The sequence below is a fragment of the Equus asinus genome, chromosome 8 (genome assembly GCF_041296235.1).
Source record: "Equus asinus isolate D_3611 breed Donkey chromosome 8, EquAss-T2T_v2, whole genome shotgun sequence".
NCBI classification, from domain to species: Eukaryota; Metazoa; Chordata; class Mammalia; order Perissodactyla; family Equidae; genus Equus; species Equus asinus.
In genome coordinates, this window is record NC_091797.1 from 65,366,126 (window position 1) to 65,378,457 (window position 12,332).

A 12,332-nucleotide genomic window follows, 5' to 3' on the forward strand; every position below is an offset into this window, starting at 1 on the left:
AAACTTCAGTTCCCTTCTCTCTGCAGGCAAGTCTTCTCATCCATCTTTCTAAGAGGTCCCCTACAATTTTGTTATTCACTGAGCTCAGAGTGTTTCTTATTCCAGTCATCTTCCTGCAATAACTGCTCCATTTTGCTCTTAAATTTGGTCATTTTCTTCGTAAGCCTGGTGGAGTGTAGACTTCATCTTTTCTTTACTAGTTTAGCTTCATTACAGCATATTTTTCTTCTGAAAGTTTTACAAAATCCCTTATAACACGTGTGATATTTCCATAGAGTTTTGGCTTTCCAGTCGCCGGTCCTGTTTCTTCACACGGCATCCGTCCTCAGCTGTCAAAGTCGGAGGCAGGGTTCCTGCCACAATCTGCTTCCTTTCTCAAGCCCCCTGCTTGGTCTCCAGCCAACTCACCTCCTCACACAGATGTATTTTGCATACTGAGTTCTCCAAAAAAGACCTTTGTTGCTTTGCTTTTCTGTCTAAAATCTTAGAATTTGTTAAGAATTTATTCTTCCGTGTGATATTTGAAACATCTGTGCAGTCTGTTGTTCCATCGTTTGATATCTTCCGCTCTTTGTGGCAAAAGTAGCTCCAAAAATAAACTGGCAAACAACCGATTCCCTGTTAGGCAGTAATGGCTCCAATTTACAGCGGACTCGATGACGAGCTGGCAGCCTCGGGTCCTCGGGCAAGGTCACCACTGGCACCTTGGAATAGCATCTCCAACGTGCTTCACTGAAGGAGCGGGACTTCCCGTCTGAGGGACTTCGTATTTGCTTCTAAGCTGTATTCAGGGGCACCATTGTCTCAAACAGCCAACCATTCCAACATTCTCTGGGATTCTTTTTTTTTTTTCCAAAATGACTCACAGAAACTACATTTCCTTAGTTCTTCTGTATTCAAAAATATTTATTTGTCACCTTTAAAACTGAAAGGCAATGCAACTAGATATACAAATACTGGGGCATGCTTTCCTTGAAAGTTTTGTAGGAATTGTTCTGTCCTCTTCTAGCATTGAACGCTGTTTTGGAGAAGTCTGAGACAATTGTGATTTTTTCCACATTTATAAACGGCTTGATCTTTTTTCTAAGCTGCCCGAAGGACTCATTCTTTTCCAGCGAGGTCCAGAAAGTTGGTACTGACTGTCCCGCCTTTCCCCTAGGCTCGTGAAAGATGAGATTTGCATTTCTGTTTCTCCTCCTCCTGCGCAGACAGAAAGCCCACTGTGCTCATCATCTTCAAACCCGCTCATGAAGGCAACAATCTGATTAACTCCCCTAACTTACATGCTGAGAAAGAGGACACAGCCTAGAAATTCAGTGCTGATTCCTAAGGAGTTATTTTCTCCTCACCTTCCCTTCTGCCCCCACGAGGTGGTCTTCACCGGAAGTCTCAGTCGTGCATTACCTGTATGGGCGAGAGAGAGTGCGAATGCAAGAGAAGGCTGGGCAGCTGCTTGTAGGGAACTGGAGGGTAATTCCAGAGGAGGGCACATTTTCTGGATCCTGCAGTGTCCACCATCCCACAAAGATAGCAGAGTCTGGGAAGGACGGGACGTGGCCTGGCCAGGTCGGGAGGTGATGACGAAGCGGGAGAGGATGGTTTCTTAGTACTTACCTGCAGAACAACCTGCTCCTGCTTTGGGTTTATTTACTCAAGGAATATTTGTTGCTTGCCTGTACTTAGTGTCAGGCAACGTGGGAGATATAAAGGCTAGTAAGACAACATCCCTGCCATCGAGGGGTCACAAACCAATGGAAAACAGAGGCATGTATGGAACAAACTCTAGTCTAATCCAGAGGTCTCAAAGTGGGGCAGGCAAGAGCATCCTTTGCAGTGTGGGAAGAGACTATGAGAACTCCTATTTAGACTTATTTCCTATAAGAATAAAGAAATTACACTTTAAATAGTTAACATTCCAAGTGACACTGGTGCCCTCACAGGATGCTTATGTCTTGTGGTCATGTGTCGTGAATGGTTCCCTGGAAAGGGAAGTCCATAGAGGAGGAAGTGACGGTGGGTTTACCGACCACATTATCTAGGTTTTAGTCCATTGATCCTCACAACTGGGCAAGTCGCTTAAAACACTACAGCAAAGAAACTGCAAAGTGAAGGCGATATTAGTGATGTGAACACATAAAAAAATAAAGAAATGGCAGAGCTAACATTCTGCTCCTCATGCAGGCTGTTAGTCAAGCCCATTGCCGGGTAAGGAATACACGAGGAACTTGAGTCTGGCCGATGCTGGCCCAAATAAAACTAAAAGTCATAGAAAAGTGTATTTGAAATACTGATTCGCATCTGATATCACTAATGATGTATCTCTTACTAAGTATAGTGTACTTGAGATACTGGCTTATAAAAATATATAGTTTATGAATAAATAAATATACATATATTAGGAATATATACTCAACTTTTTTTTAGCTGGTAGAGGTGTGCAGTGAAAAAGCTTGGTGATCACTGCTTTAAGGTAACAAATGCAGAAGCTGCACCAGCCGTGTGAAGAGCGGAGCACAGGCAGTTCATGTGCCACAGAGAGCTGAGCTGCATCAGGAAGAATGAATGAAATGTCACCAGATGAAGAAGCGGAGAGAGTCATTCTAGGTCGATGGAACAGTATGAGCAGAAACGCAGAGGCTCAGAAAGCGTGTCCTAAAAAGGAGATCAGCGGGCAGGTCCAAGTCTCCGGGAGTGCACTGTGCCTAGGCAGAGGGCTGGCAGCGAACCCTAGGGAGGGAGATCACCCCCAGATGCAAAGGGTCTGAATTCTGTGCTAAGAATTTGGACCATATGCCATGAGCTACAGGGACGCAATGGAGAAGCAGGGTCAAGGAAGGGCCAGACCCAACTAGCAGTGTAGATGTCTCTGACGTCACTGTCAGTGGTAAAGGGGCCAGAGGAAGGAGCAATAAATGATGAGACTGATACTGGTCTTAAAAATATCTACCATCTGTCTGTGTAACCTATCATCTATCTCTCATCTGTCTATTGTTGAGGAACTTGGAGCACTATATTAGCTCCAAGACAAAAAATGCCACTTGATATTTAGGAGATACTGAGAAACAAATCCTCTTTTTTCCTCCTTTTTATTATTATTTTATTTATTTAATTTTTTTTTTTTTGGAGGAAGATTAGCCCTGAGCTAACTGCTGCCAATTCTCCTCTTTTTGCTGAGGAAGCCTGGCCCTGAGCTAACATCCATGCCCATCTTCCTCTACTTTATACAAGGGATGCCTGCCACAGCATGGCGTGCCAAGTGATGCCATGTCCCCACCCAGGATCCAACTGGCGAACCTCGGGCTGCTGAAGCAGAACGCACAAACTTAACCGCTGCACCACCAGGCCAGCCCCTCATTTTTATTTTTAATTGTGGTAAAATCTACATAGAAAACTTGCCATCTTAACTTGTTTTTTTTTTCTTTTTCTCCCCAAAGCCCCCCGTTACATCGTTGTATATTCTTCGTTGTGGGTCCACCTAGTTGTGGCATGTGGGATGCTGCCTCAGCGTGGTTTGATGAGCAGTGCTGTGTCCGCTCCCAGGATTCGAACCAACGAAACACTGGGCCTCCTGTGGTGGAGCGCGTGAACTTAACCACTCTGCCACGGGGCCAGCCCCTGCCATCTTAACTTTTTTTAAGTTTACAGTTCAGTGGCATTAAGTACGTTCACACTGCTGTGCAGCCATCACCACCATCCATCTCCAGAACTCTTTTCATCTTGCAAAACTGGAACTCTGCCCGTTAAACACCAACTCCGCGTTCCCCTCCCCCAGCCCCTGGCACCCCCTTCTTTCTGCCTCTATGAATTTACCTACTCTAGGCACCTCATACACATGAAATCATACAGTATTTGTCTTTTCATAACCAGCATATTTCACTTAGCATAATATCTTCAAGTTTCATCCATGTGTGTGGCATGTGTCAGAATTTCCTCCCTTTTTTTTTTAAATGTTTACTTCTGTTTCATGGGCAAAGGAGCTCTGTTTTGTTTTTTCCAATTTTGTTTTTGGGGAGGTTTTTGGTGAGGAAGATTGGCCCTGAGTTAACATCTGTGCCAATCATCCTCTATTTTGTACGTAGGATGCCCCCAGAGCATGGCTTGATGAGTAGTGCATAGGTCCACGCCCAGGATCCAAACCCACGAACCCTGGGCAGCCAAAGCAGAGAACGCGAACTTAACCACTACACCACCAGGCCCCAGATTTTCCTTCCTTTTTAAGCTGAACAATATGCCGTTGTATGGATATAGCACATTTTGTTCATCCATTCACCTGTCGATGGACACGCAGGTTGCTTCCGCCTTTTGGCTGTTGTGAACAATGCTGCAGTGAACATGGGTGTACGATATCTCTTCAAGACTCAGCTTTCAGTTCTTTCGGGGATATGTGATAAACTAAATCTTTCGATAAATTTCCTTTCTAGGGGTTATTTTGAAAGTGGTAGTGAGTTCTCCCAGAAGTTCTCTTAATACATTATTTACTTGAAAATGTACCACCAATATGTAGTGGCCATTCAAAAGTAGGCTGGGCATGTCAAGCCAGGCATTCCTGTTCAGAAGCTCACCGGTTTCTGCATCGAAGACTGACTTAGTGCTGACCAGGCATCTAAATCCAGGAGGCAAAAGCTGTTACTACACTCTCTGTGTGGATCTATCCATCTGAAGACCGTGCTATAATTTGATTCAAATGGCCAGCAAGGGTCTAGGGCAGATGTAGAGAGAGAGGGTGAGCTGCCCAGACCTTTCCCAGCAGCAGCTGGTGGCCGGTTTCTAGTGTGGGCTGCTAGCCCTGCAGTCACTAACACTAGAGAACCGTGCTGCTGAACTTTCACCCGGCGCCCCATCGTATCCTCCCGCGTGTACTCCTTCATTTCATAAGACGCTTATTTATGTTTGTCTTGATTTCAGGACTGCACCTCGCAAGAGGCCCCCTGTCAGTCTTAGTATTTTATCATGTTCCCATTTAAAAGCATTTTCTGCTCTTCTGTTTCTGTTTTCTACACAGTCTGGCTCTGCATTATGAAACGCCATTTACCGAGGATTCATAGAGCAGCTTTCTCCGGCGCGCCCTCCCCCCGCCGCTCCAAGAATCTTACAAATCCTTGACGGTGTGGGGGAGGGGGCTTCTTAGAAAAGGGGACCGGTGTCCTGGAAAGCCAGGGTCCCCTCCCTCCACCGCTCTGTAGGACAAAGAAGGCAAATCTCTTCGGTGAGAGCTCAGCACTCTCATTCTGGACTGAGGCCATTTTAACCCCAATTCGACCGCGGGCCATGGGAAAACAGCCAGGCTCACTGAAGAACCACAGGAAAGGGGCCGCGCTGCGCTGCCGTCGCGCACTCGGAATTTTCTCTGCTCATTCCAGTCTTTTGTTACCTGGGCCGGCTGGTCCCCACAGCCCCACGACTGGAGAAGGACAAGGGCTCTGAGGCTCCCACCCAGGCAGCCTTTTATTCAAGAGCACCAGGGCTGCTGGCTTCTCCTCTGGAGGAGGGAGTCCTGGGAGGGAAGGGGGAGGACAGCGGGATATGAAGAGGGGGAGTGACAAAGCTGGGAAAGCACGGGTCTCAGCGGGTCCCAGGAGCTTCCTCCACTCCCCCCGCCCCCTCCCCCCCCCAACACACACAGTCACAATATAGGGCTGCGACTCCTTCCAAGCCCGATCCTCTGGGCATTTGACTCCTTTACATAAATGTTAGGATTGGTAGCTTTCCAATATTTCTAGCTGGAGAGCATTGAGAAGAGAAAAAAAGGAAATAATGATGGATTTGCATCTCTTTCTTTCGATTCTTCTTCATTCATTGGCTGTGTCGGTTGCCTAGGAAACCGCGCGCATCTCGGCTGCAGAGTTGGCGGTCAGGCTACCGCGGCTGCGAGCTGTGTATTAAGTGGTGAAGGCAGGCAGGCAGTGGGAAAATCCGAAAGCTAGATGTCTTGTAATTTCAATGTGTATAAAAAAATATGTCTTGCTTTTAGAAAACAATGCTTTGAAAATTTACTACCACGTCAGCTAGTAATGCCCCCTTTCTATCAGACTTCTTCAATTAATTAAATAATGACTCTCTGAGTAACAGATAAATGCAAAACCACTTGAGAATTTGCCATTGAAAAGACCCTGAAAGTTGTGAGAGTAAGTATAATTTTAATAGCTTAGGGGGTATCTTACCTCAGCCACACAATCAGTTCTGCATAAAACAAATGTTAAATTTTATTTTACTCTGTTATTTCTGCAACTATCTCAGGAGGGGGAAATTTAGAAATATTAGTACATCATTAAAACACTAACAGCATGTAAGTAATGACGAAATATATTGTCCTGCCAACTTCATCTGACATACAATGACCTAGAACTGTGTACAATAAACAGACAAAAAGAAATGCTGGAGGACTCAATTGAGAACGAATCTTTTTTTTTTTTTTTTTTTTTTTGCTTTGAAAGCCCCTTACTAGCCTCTTTTCGAGAGCTACACGGATTTAAGGATGATAAGGGTTAGCTGACGAACTGAAAGACTTCAGGGAAAGACTTGGCTGTCTTCCAACACGAGATCAGGTCCTTGTGAAAATAAAAATGTGCAGCATCATAATTCCAGATTGGGGAGAGGGGCGTAGAGCAGTTAACCAGAAGGCCGGCTCGGAAGGGGGCGGGGTTGGGGGGGAGGACAATACCCGCAAAACGTGTGAAAGGAAAGCAGATCTTCAACCAAAAGTGCCGAGTCCCCAGGGCGTCCGGGCTTTCAGAAGGATGAGTTCCAGCCTCCCCCTATTCCAAACCCCTTCCCCTAAAAGAAAAACCGAGAGGAAAGGGTGCTTTTATCCACACGGTCTTGAACATGCGTTTTCACGCGAGCACTCCGCGGAGATCTGGCTCTGAAACAGAAGCTGAGAAATGAGACCGCGGGGTCGGGGGCCGGCGGCGGGCTCAGATGACCGCGCGGCGTGGAGGCCCTCGGCGCCGGCAGCCGGGTGCTGACCGCTCTCCACGCGTCTGCCGCAGCAGCGCAGGGGCGGCCCTCGCTTGGTGCCTTCCCGTGAGGCTCAGTCCCGTCGGAGCCGCCATCCCTAGGTCCCTGTGCTGACACCATTCACAGCCCTAGAGGCCTGGACCTTCTCCGAGGTCAGGCCAAGAGGCAGTCACCTTCCCCGAGGTCTGGGGCGCCCGGAAGGCGAGATTCCGGCCTGAACCCTGTCTGTAACTTGCGGTGTGACCTTGGGAATCGCTCGCCCTCGACGTTTCTGCAACTGTAGGACCTGGGGTAGAAACTCGGAGTCAAGCCCCAGGGCTTGGACCCCACAAGTGGGGCATGTGGGCGGACCTTCCACTCCTCTGCCTCTCTCCCGACCCCACCCTAAACCCCACACGGTAGCCACGTCTGGGGAACTCTGCCCTGAGCTTCAGTCTGGGCGAAATGGGTGTCTGGGAGCTGCTGGGCTTTTGTTCTCTATCCCTCTTTGTGTACTGGAAACGAGCTGCAAGCCCCCCTTCCACCCCCCAGCGGGAAAGGGAGGCGATGACAGCTTGCCGATGGTTCTGGGAGGGTCTCACTCAACAGCTGCAGGCTCCGCTCAGCACGGGAACCCCGGTCATTGGGCCCCTGTCGCCAGAGGATGAAAGGGGGTCATGCCACCTCGCAGACGACCTTTCCCTGGTCAGGAGGGGGCGGGGGCGCTTCCCCCTGGAATTGCAGAGACCAGGCTCCAGGTCTGCAGAGAACGTTTCAGCCACCCTTTCCCCTCCCACCCTACGCGGGTTCGGCTCTCTCTCCCTCCCTCCCTCCCTCTCTCTCTCTCTCTCTCTCTCTGTCTCATACACTCACACACACACACACACACACACACACACACACGTAAAGTAACAAAGAGATCAGTTCCTTCTTCGACTACCAGGAGACTGGATTTGAAGGCGTGTCCGTGCTCCGAATCTACGCGCACGCTCTGTGTGTGTGTCTGGGTCTCCGGTGGCCTGTTCCTCGCGCTGCAGCAGTTTTTAGGCGTGTCCCTCACCCCCATCAGCAGCACGAGGTTGAGGACCTCGTAGCCGCCTCGGGGCCCGGACCCTGATGGAAGATGAGAATATTAGCGGTGCGGCAGGCGATGACCACCCTTAGAACCCACCCCCTTACTGGACAATGGATGAACCGAACCCAGAGAGGGGGTGCGCCTGGGGCGTAATTTTTAAATACTCAATTGTGGGAGATATTTCATGCATCTGTGAGCTCTTTGTTCTGCCGCAGCCCCGCCCGCCGGACCCCACCCTTGTTCAGACCGCTGGACAGTCACACTGCGCGGCCAGCCACTCCCACCCCAGCCACTCCCAAGGAACAAAAGTCAGCCCGCGGGGTGGAGGGGTCCTTGGTACCAGCCGGGGAGCTGTGGACTCTTGGAGAGGGTCGGGCAGGACTGGAGGGGGCGCGGAGGTCGCCTCATCCCTGGATGCTGCAGCAGAGACAAAAGAGAGAACAGGCGGATGCTGGGGGCGGGGCACAGGACACCCTGGGGCTCTTGGGCCTTGGGTATCCAGGGTCTCGACTCTCCAGACCCCAACATTCTGATCACGCACGACTTCCTCCTGCGACCACCTGTCCTCTCCCGAGCCTCTGTGTGAGGGGCGAGCCGGCGCGGACAGTTGTCGGCCTCTGGGGTTGGGAAAAGGGCAGTGGTCTCACCAGGGGCGGGTGGCTTAGGGATCTCTGGCCCTTGGCAGAGGAGGCGCCGCAATGCGCGATGGCAGCGCAGCGTGCGCCGCTTCAACCCTTCCACCTGCCAGAGCCCGGAACACAGCACGCTCCTTCCCCGCGCTCCTGACGGCCTCCCCACCTGCTCCAGTCCTCCTGCCCACCCCATCCAGTGCCAGCCCTTCCCCCATACCTGACCTGCCATACTGGTCGCCATCGCCTAGCCACCCTCCCGCCCACGGTTCCTTTACCCACCCCCAATTCTCAGTCCCAACTTTTTCTACCTCCCCGCAGTCTTAGACAATGGGCACGCCCCCACCCTACTCCCGGGAGCCCCCTCTCCTCTCCGGGTCCGCAAAGCTGTGCTGATTGGCCGCGGGCCCATGGTCCAGCCCCTGGGCCGGTCCCTGGGCCTCGGAGCATTACGTCAGCGGGTCCTGGAGAGAGCTAGCGCGAAGGGGACTGGGGGGCTCGGGCTAGGGGCGCGGCCTGCGCGGGCCGCCCCACCCTCCTTGCATAAAAGGCCGAGCCCGCGGGGCCGGCGCTCTCAGCCGGTCGGTTCCTGGGCGCGTTCCTGGTGACCCCGCAGTGGGTGTGTAAGGGAGGACGGACAGACTTACCAGACGCCGACCGGGGCCAGAAGAAGCTAGCCAGCACCATGCGTGAGATCGTGCACATCCAGGCTGGCCAGTGCGGCAACCAGATCGGCGCCAAGGTGGGCGCGCCGCGGGGAGGACGCCAGTAGGGGGCGGGGACCTGACCTAACGCCCCTCGGGGTTCCGGGGCGCTAGCGCCGTCCTGAGCAGGCCCGGGAGTCTCCAAGCGCAGACCTTCGCGGCTGCTTTGTGCAGCGGAGTAGGGCGTGGGCTGGAGGCGACTCTCGGAGGGAAGGATGGGGGAGGAACCTCTTTTTCTTTTTTGCTGTAACTCATTTTGGATCGCGGTCCCTCCTCGGTCTCTCTTTCCCTGCTCGCCGCTTAGCCAGGCCCGCGCGCCTGGAGAGGGCGCGGGTGTGTCCGCGAGGCTGTGCGCGCGCGTTTGTGGAAGGGGCAGGGACACAGGAATTGATTTTACTCGCTTGAACCCGAGTCGAGCTGCGGGGGTAGGGGAGGAGAGCGACTGTCTTGAGGTCTCGGGACGTGCTTTGAATCTAAACCCACCCTCCCTCGGCTCCCTCTCCCCTGTTCCCCCGTTCACCCCCTCCGCGCTGGAGTCCCTGCTCGCCCGCCCCCCGCTGTAACCCTGAGCGCCAAGCTCTCCCCCGCCGGTGCCGGCGGTCCCGTTGCCGGTCTCCCCCCACCCCCACCTCCTGCGGCGAGCAGCTGTTCGCCCAGGAAACGCCCAATTTCAACTTTCTGACCCTGCAAAATACAAGCCCTGCGGCTGCGACGCGTCATGCTGCCCTAAAGCTCCTGACAGGTTGGGTGGTCGGAACGGAGTCAGGCTTTTCATTGTGAGTCGCGGCCTCTCTGTGGGGTTGAGCATGGCTAAATGCAACCTTTTTCCGTGTCTTAGTTTTGGGAGGTCATCAGCGATGAGCATGGGATCGACCCCACTGGCAGTTACCATGGAGACAGTGACTTGCAGCTGGAGAGAATCAATGTGTACTACAACGAAGCCACTGGTGATTGCCTTTTCTTCTCCCTTTGATTTTTCACTCCCCTTTTCCGCTGGACTGACTCCAAGAGTGTGGCCCCAGGGGTGGGTGGACTGGAGGATTTAGGATTCCCACTCTTTCAATGGGGTATTGCAGTGGGCTCCTTTGAGAATCCGGTGGGTCATGTGTCATCTTTTGTTTGGGGGCAACAGCAGAACCTGCAAAAAGGAAGCTGGTACAAGCCCTTGTCTTCCAAGCTCTCTGCCTGCAGGTCTCAGTCTGGCTCTTGTCCCCCACAGGTAACAAGTACGTCCCTCGGGCCATCCTGGTGGATCTGGAGCCGGGCACCATGGACTCGGTCAGGTCTGGACCATTCGGCCAGATCTTCAGGCCAGACAACTTTGTGTTTGGTGAGTGACTGGCGTGGCTGATGGCCTGGGAGGCTTATTTTGCTCTGGACAGTGCAGGGTGAAGGGAAAATATGGAGGACATCCAATTGTGTGTAGGCTTAGTCTTAATAAGAGCTAAAAACAAATTTGCCTTTCAACCTCTAACAGCTAGGTATTCCTAGCCTTCCCTTCTTCCTTTATAATTATATCCATGACTACGTATTTTAATGTCTGGCCATTTTGGTGATAACCTGAAATAATCTCGTCTGAGCACTGACTCACTGATCTATATTAAGGGGTTTAAGGTAAAAAGGAATTTAATCCAATCGTCAGTGACTTGTGAAGTCTTGTCCTTCTGGCAGGCCAGAGTGGTGCCGGAAACAACTGGGCCAAGGGCCACTACACAGAGGGAGCCGAACTGGTAGACTCGGTCCTGGACGTGGTGAGGAAGGAGTCAGAAAGCTGTGACTGTCTGCAGGGCTTCCAGCTGACCCACTCACTGGGGGGTGGCACTGGGTCCGGGATGGGCACACTGCTCATCAGCAAGATTCGGGAGGAGTACCCAGACCGCATCATGAACACCTTCAGCGTGATGCCCTCACCCAAGGTGTCAGACACGGTGGTCGAGCCCTACAATGCCACCCTCTCTGTCCACCAGCTGGTGGAAAATACAGATGAGACCTACTGCATCGACAACGAGGCCCTGTATGACATCTGCTTCCGCACCCTGAAACTGACCACCCCCACGTACGGAGACCTCAACCACCTGGTGTCGGCCACCATGAGCGGCGTCACCACCTGCCTGCGCTTCCCAGGCCAGCTGAACGCAGACCTGCGCAAACTGGCCGTGAACATGGTGCCCTTCCCCCGCCTGCACTTCTTCATGCCCGGCTTCGCCCCGCTGACCAGCCGCGGCAGCCAGCAGTACCGGGCCCTGACGGTGCCCGAGCTCACCCAGCAGATGTTCGACTCCAAGAACATGATGGCCGCCTGCGACCCCCGCCACGGCCGCTACCTGACCGTGGCTGCCATCTTCCGAGGCCGCATGTCCATGAAGGAGGTGGACGAGCAGATGCTCAACGTGCAGAACAAGAACAGCAGCTACTTCGTGGAGTGGATCCCCAACAACGTGAAGACGGCCGTGTGCGACATCCCGCCGCGCGGCCTGAAGATGTCCGCCACCTTCATCGGCAACAGCACGGCCATCCAGGAGCTGTTCAAGCGCATCTCGGAGCAGTTCACGGCCATGTTCCGGCGCAAGGCCTTCCTGCACTGGTACACGGGCGAGGGCATGGATGAGATGGAGTTCACCGAGGCCGAGAGCAACATGAACGACCTGGTGTCCGAGTACCAGCAGTACCAGGACGCCACGGCCGACGAACAAGGGGAGTTTGAGGAGGAGGAGGGCGAGGATGAGGCTTAAGTTCACACTTCAAAGCAGGTTAGGAAAAGTTGAGAAGGCAAGCAAGGGGGAGGGGGGCTTCCTGGTGAAAATATCTTGGCAGTTGGAGGAAAGAAGCATGGTCTACTCTAGTTGTGTGCGCTGGTTCTCTGGTGCTCTTCACTGTTGCCTGTCATTTTTTTTCCTTTTTGTAACATTGATGACATCAATGTAACATTTGAGGTATTTCTGAACTACTGTTGTAATGGCTAAAATCACATAAACGTTTGTGTCCTAA

At 52.3% G+C, this 12,332-nt stretch overlaps 1 protein-coding gene and 1 long non-coding RNA gene across 5 annotated transcripts; one reads left to right on the forward strand and one right to left on the reverse strand.

Annotated features, from left to right (window-relative positions):
* Nucleotides 1-6,424: 6,424 nt before the first annotated feature.
* On the reverse strand, nt 6,425-9,029 carry LOC123287032 (uncharacterized). 4 transcript variants are annotated; one of them, XR_011505264.1, is made up of 7 exons: nt 8,866-8,958; nt 8,352-8,428; nt 7,877-8,049; nt 7,516-7,668; nt 7,131-7,243; nt 6,662-6,774; nt 6,425-6,548 (listed from the first exon to the last, which is right to left on the reverse strand). It is a non-coding gene; the product is annotated as an uncharacterized lncRNA (long non-coding RNA). The 4 variants fall into 4 exon arrangements; XR_011505263.1 differs by lacking the exons at nt 7,131-7,243; nt 7,516-7,668 and having other exon boundaries at nt 8,952-9,029; XR_011505261.1 differs by lacking the exons at nt 7,131-7,243; nt 7,516-7,668 and having other exon boundaries at nt 8,866-8,939.
* On the forward strand, nt 8,347-12,332 carry LOC106847891 (tubulin beta-2B chain). Its single transcript, XM_014867448.3, has 4 exons — nt 8,347-9,382; nt 10,183-10,291; nt 10,564-10,674; nt 11,016-12,332. Exons 1-4 carry the CDS (start codon nt 9,326-9,328, stop codon nt 12,074-12,076), a joined length of 1,338 nt encoding a protein of 445 aa, XP_014722934.3. The 5' UTR covers nt 8,347-9,325; the 3' UTR covers nt 12,077-12,332.

Excerpts from the sequence above, each read along its gene's own strand:
- LOC106847891 (XM_014867448.3), top strand. The coding sequence starts at position 9,326 with ATGCGTGAGATCGTGCACATCCAGGCTGGCCAGTGCGGCAACCAGATC. Across the intron at positions 10,292-10,563 it reads GTACTACAACGAAGCCACTG|GTAACAAGTACGTCCCTCGG; the intron begins GTGATTGCCTTT and ends TGTCCCCCACAG. Across the intron at positions 10,675-11,015 it reads GCCAGACAACTTTGTGTTTG|GCCAGAGTGGTGCCGGAAAC; the intron begins GTGAGTGACTGG and ends TCCTTCTGGCAG.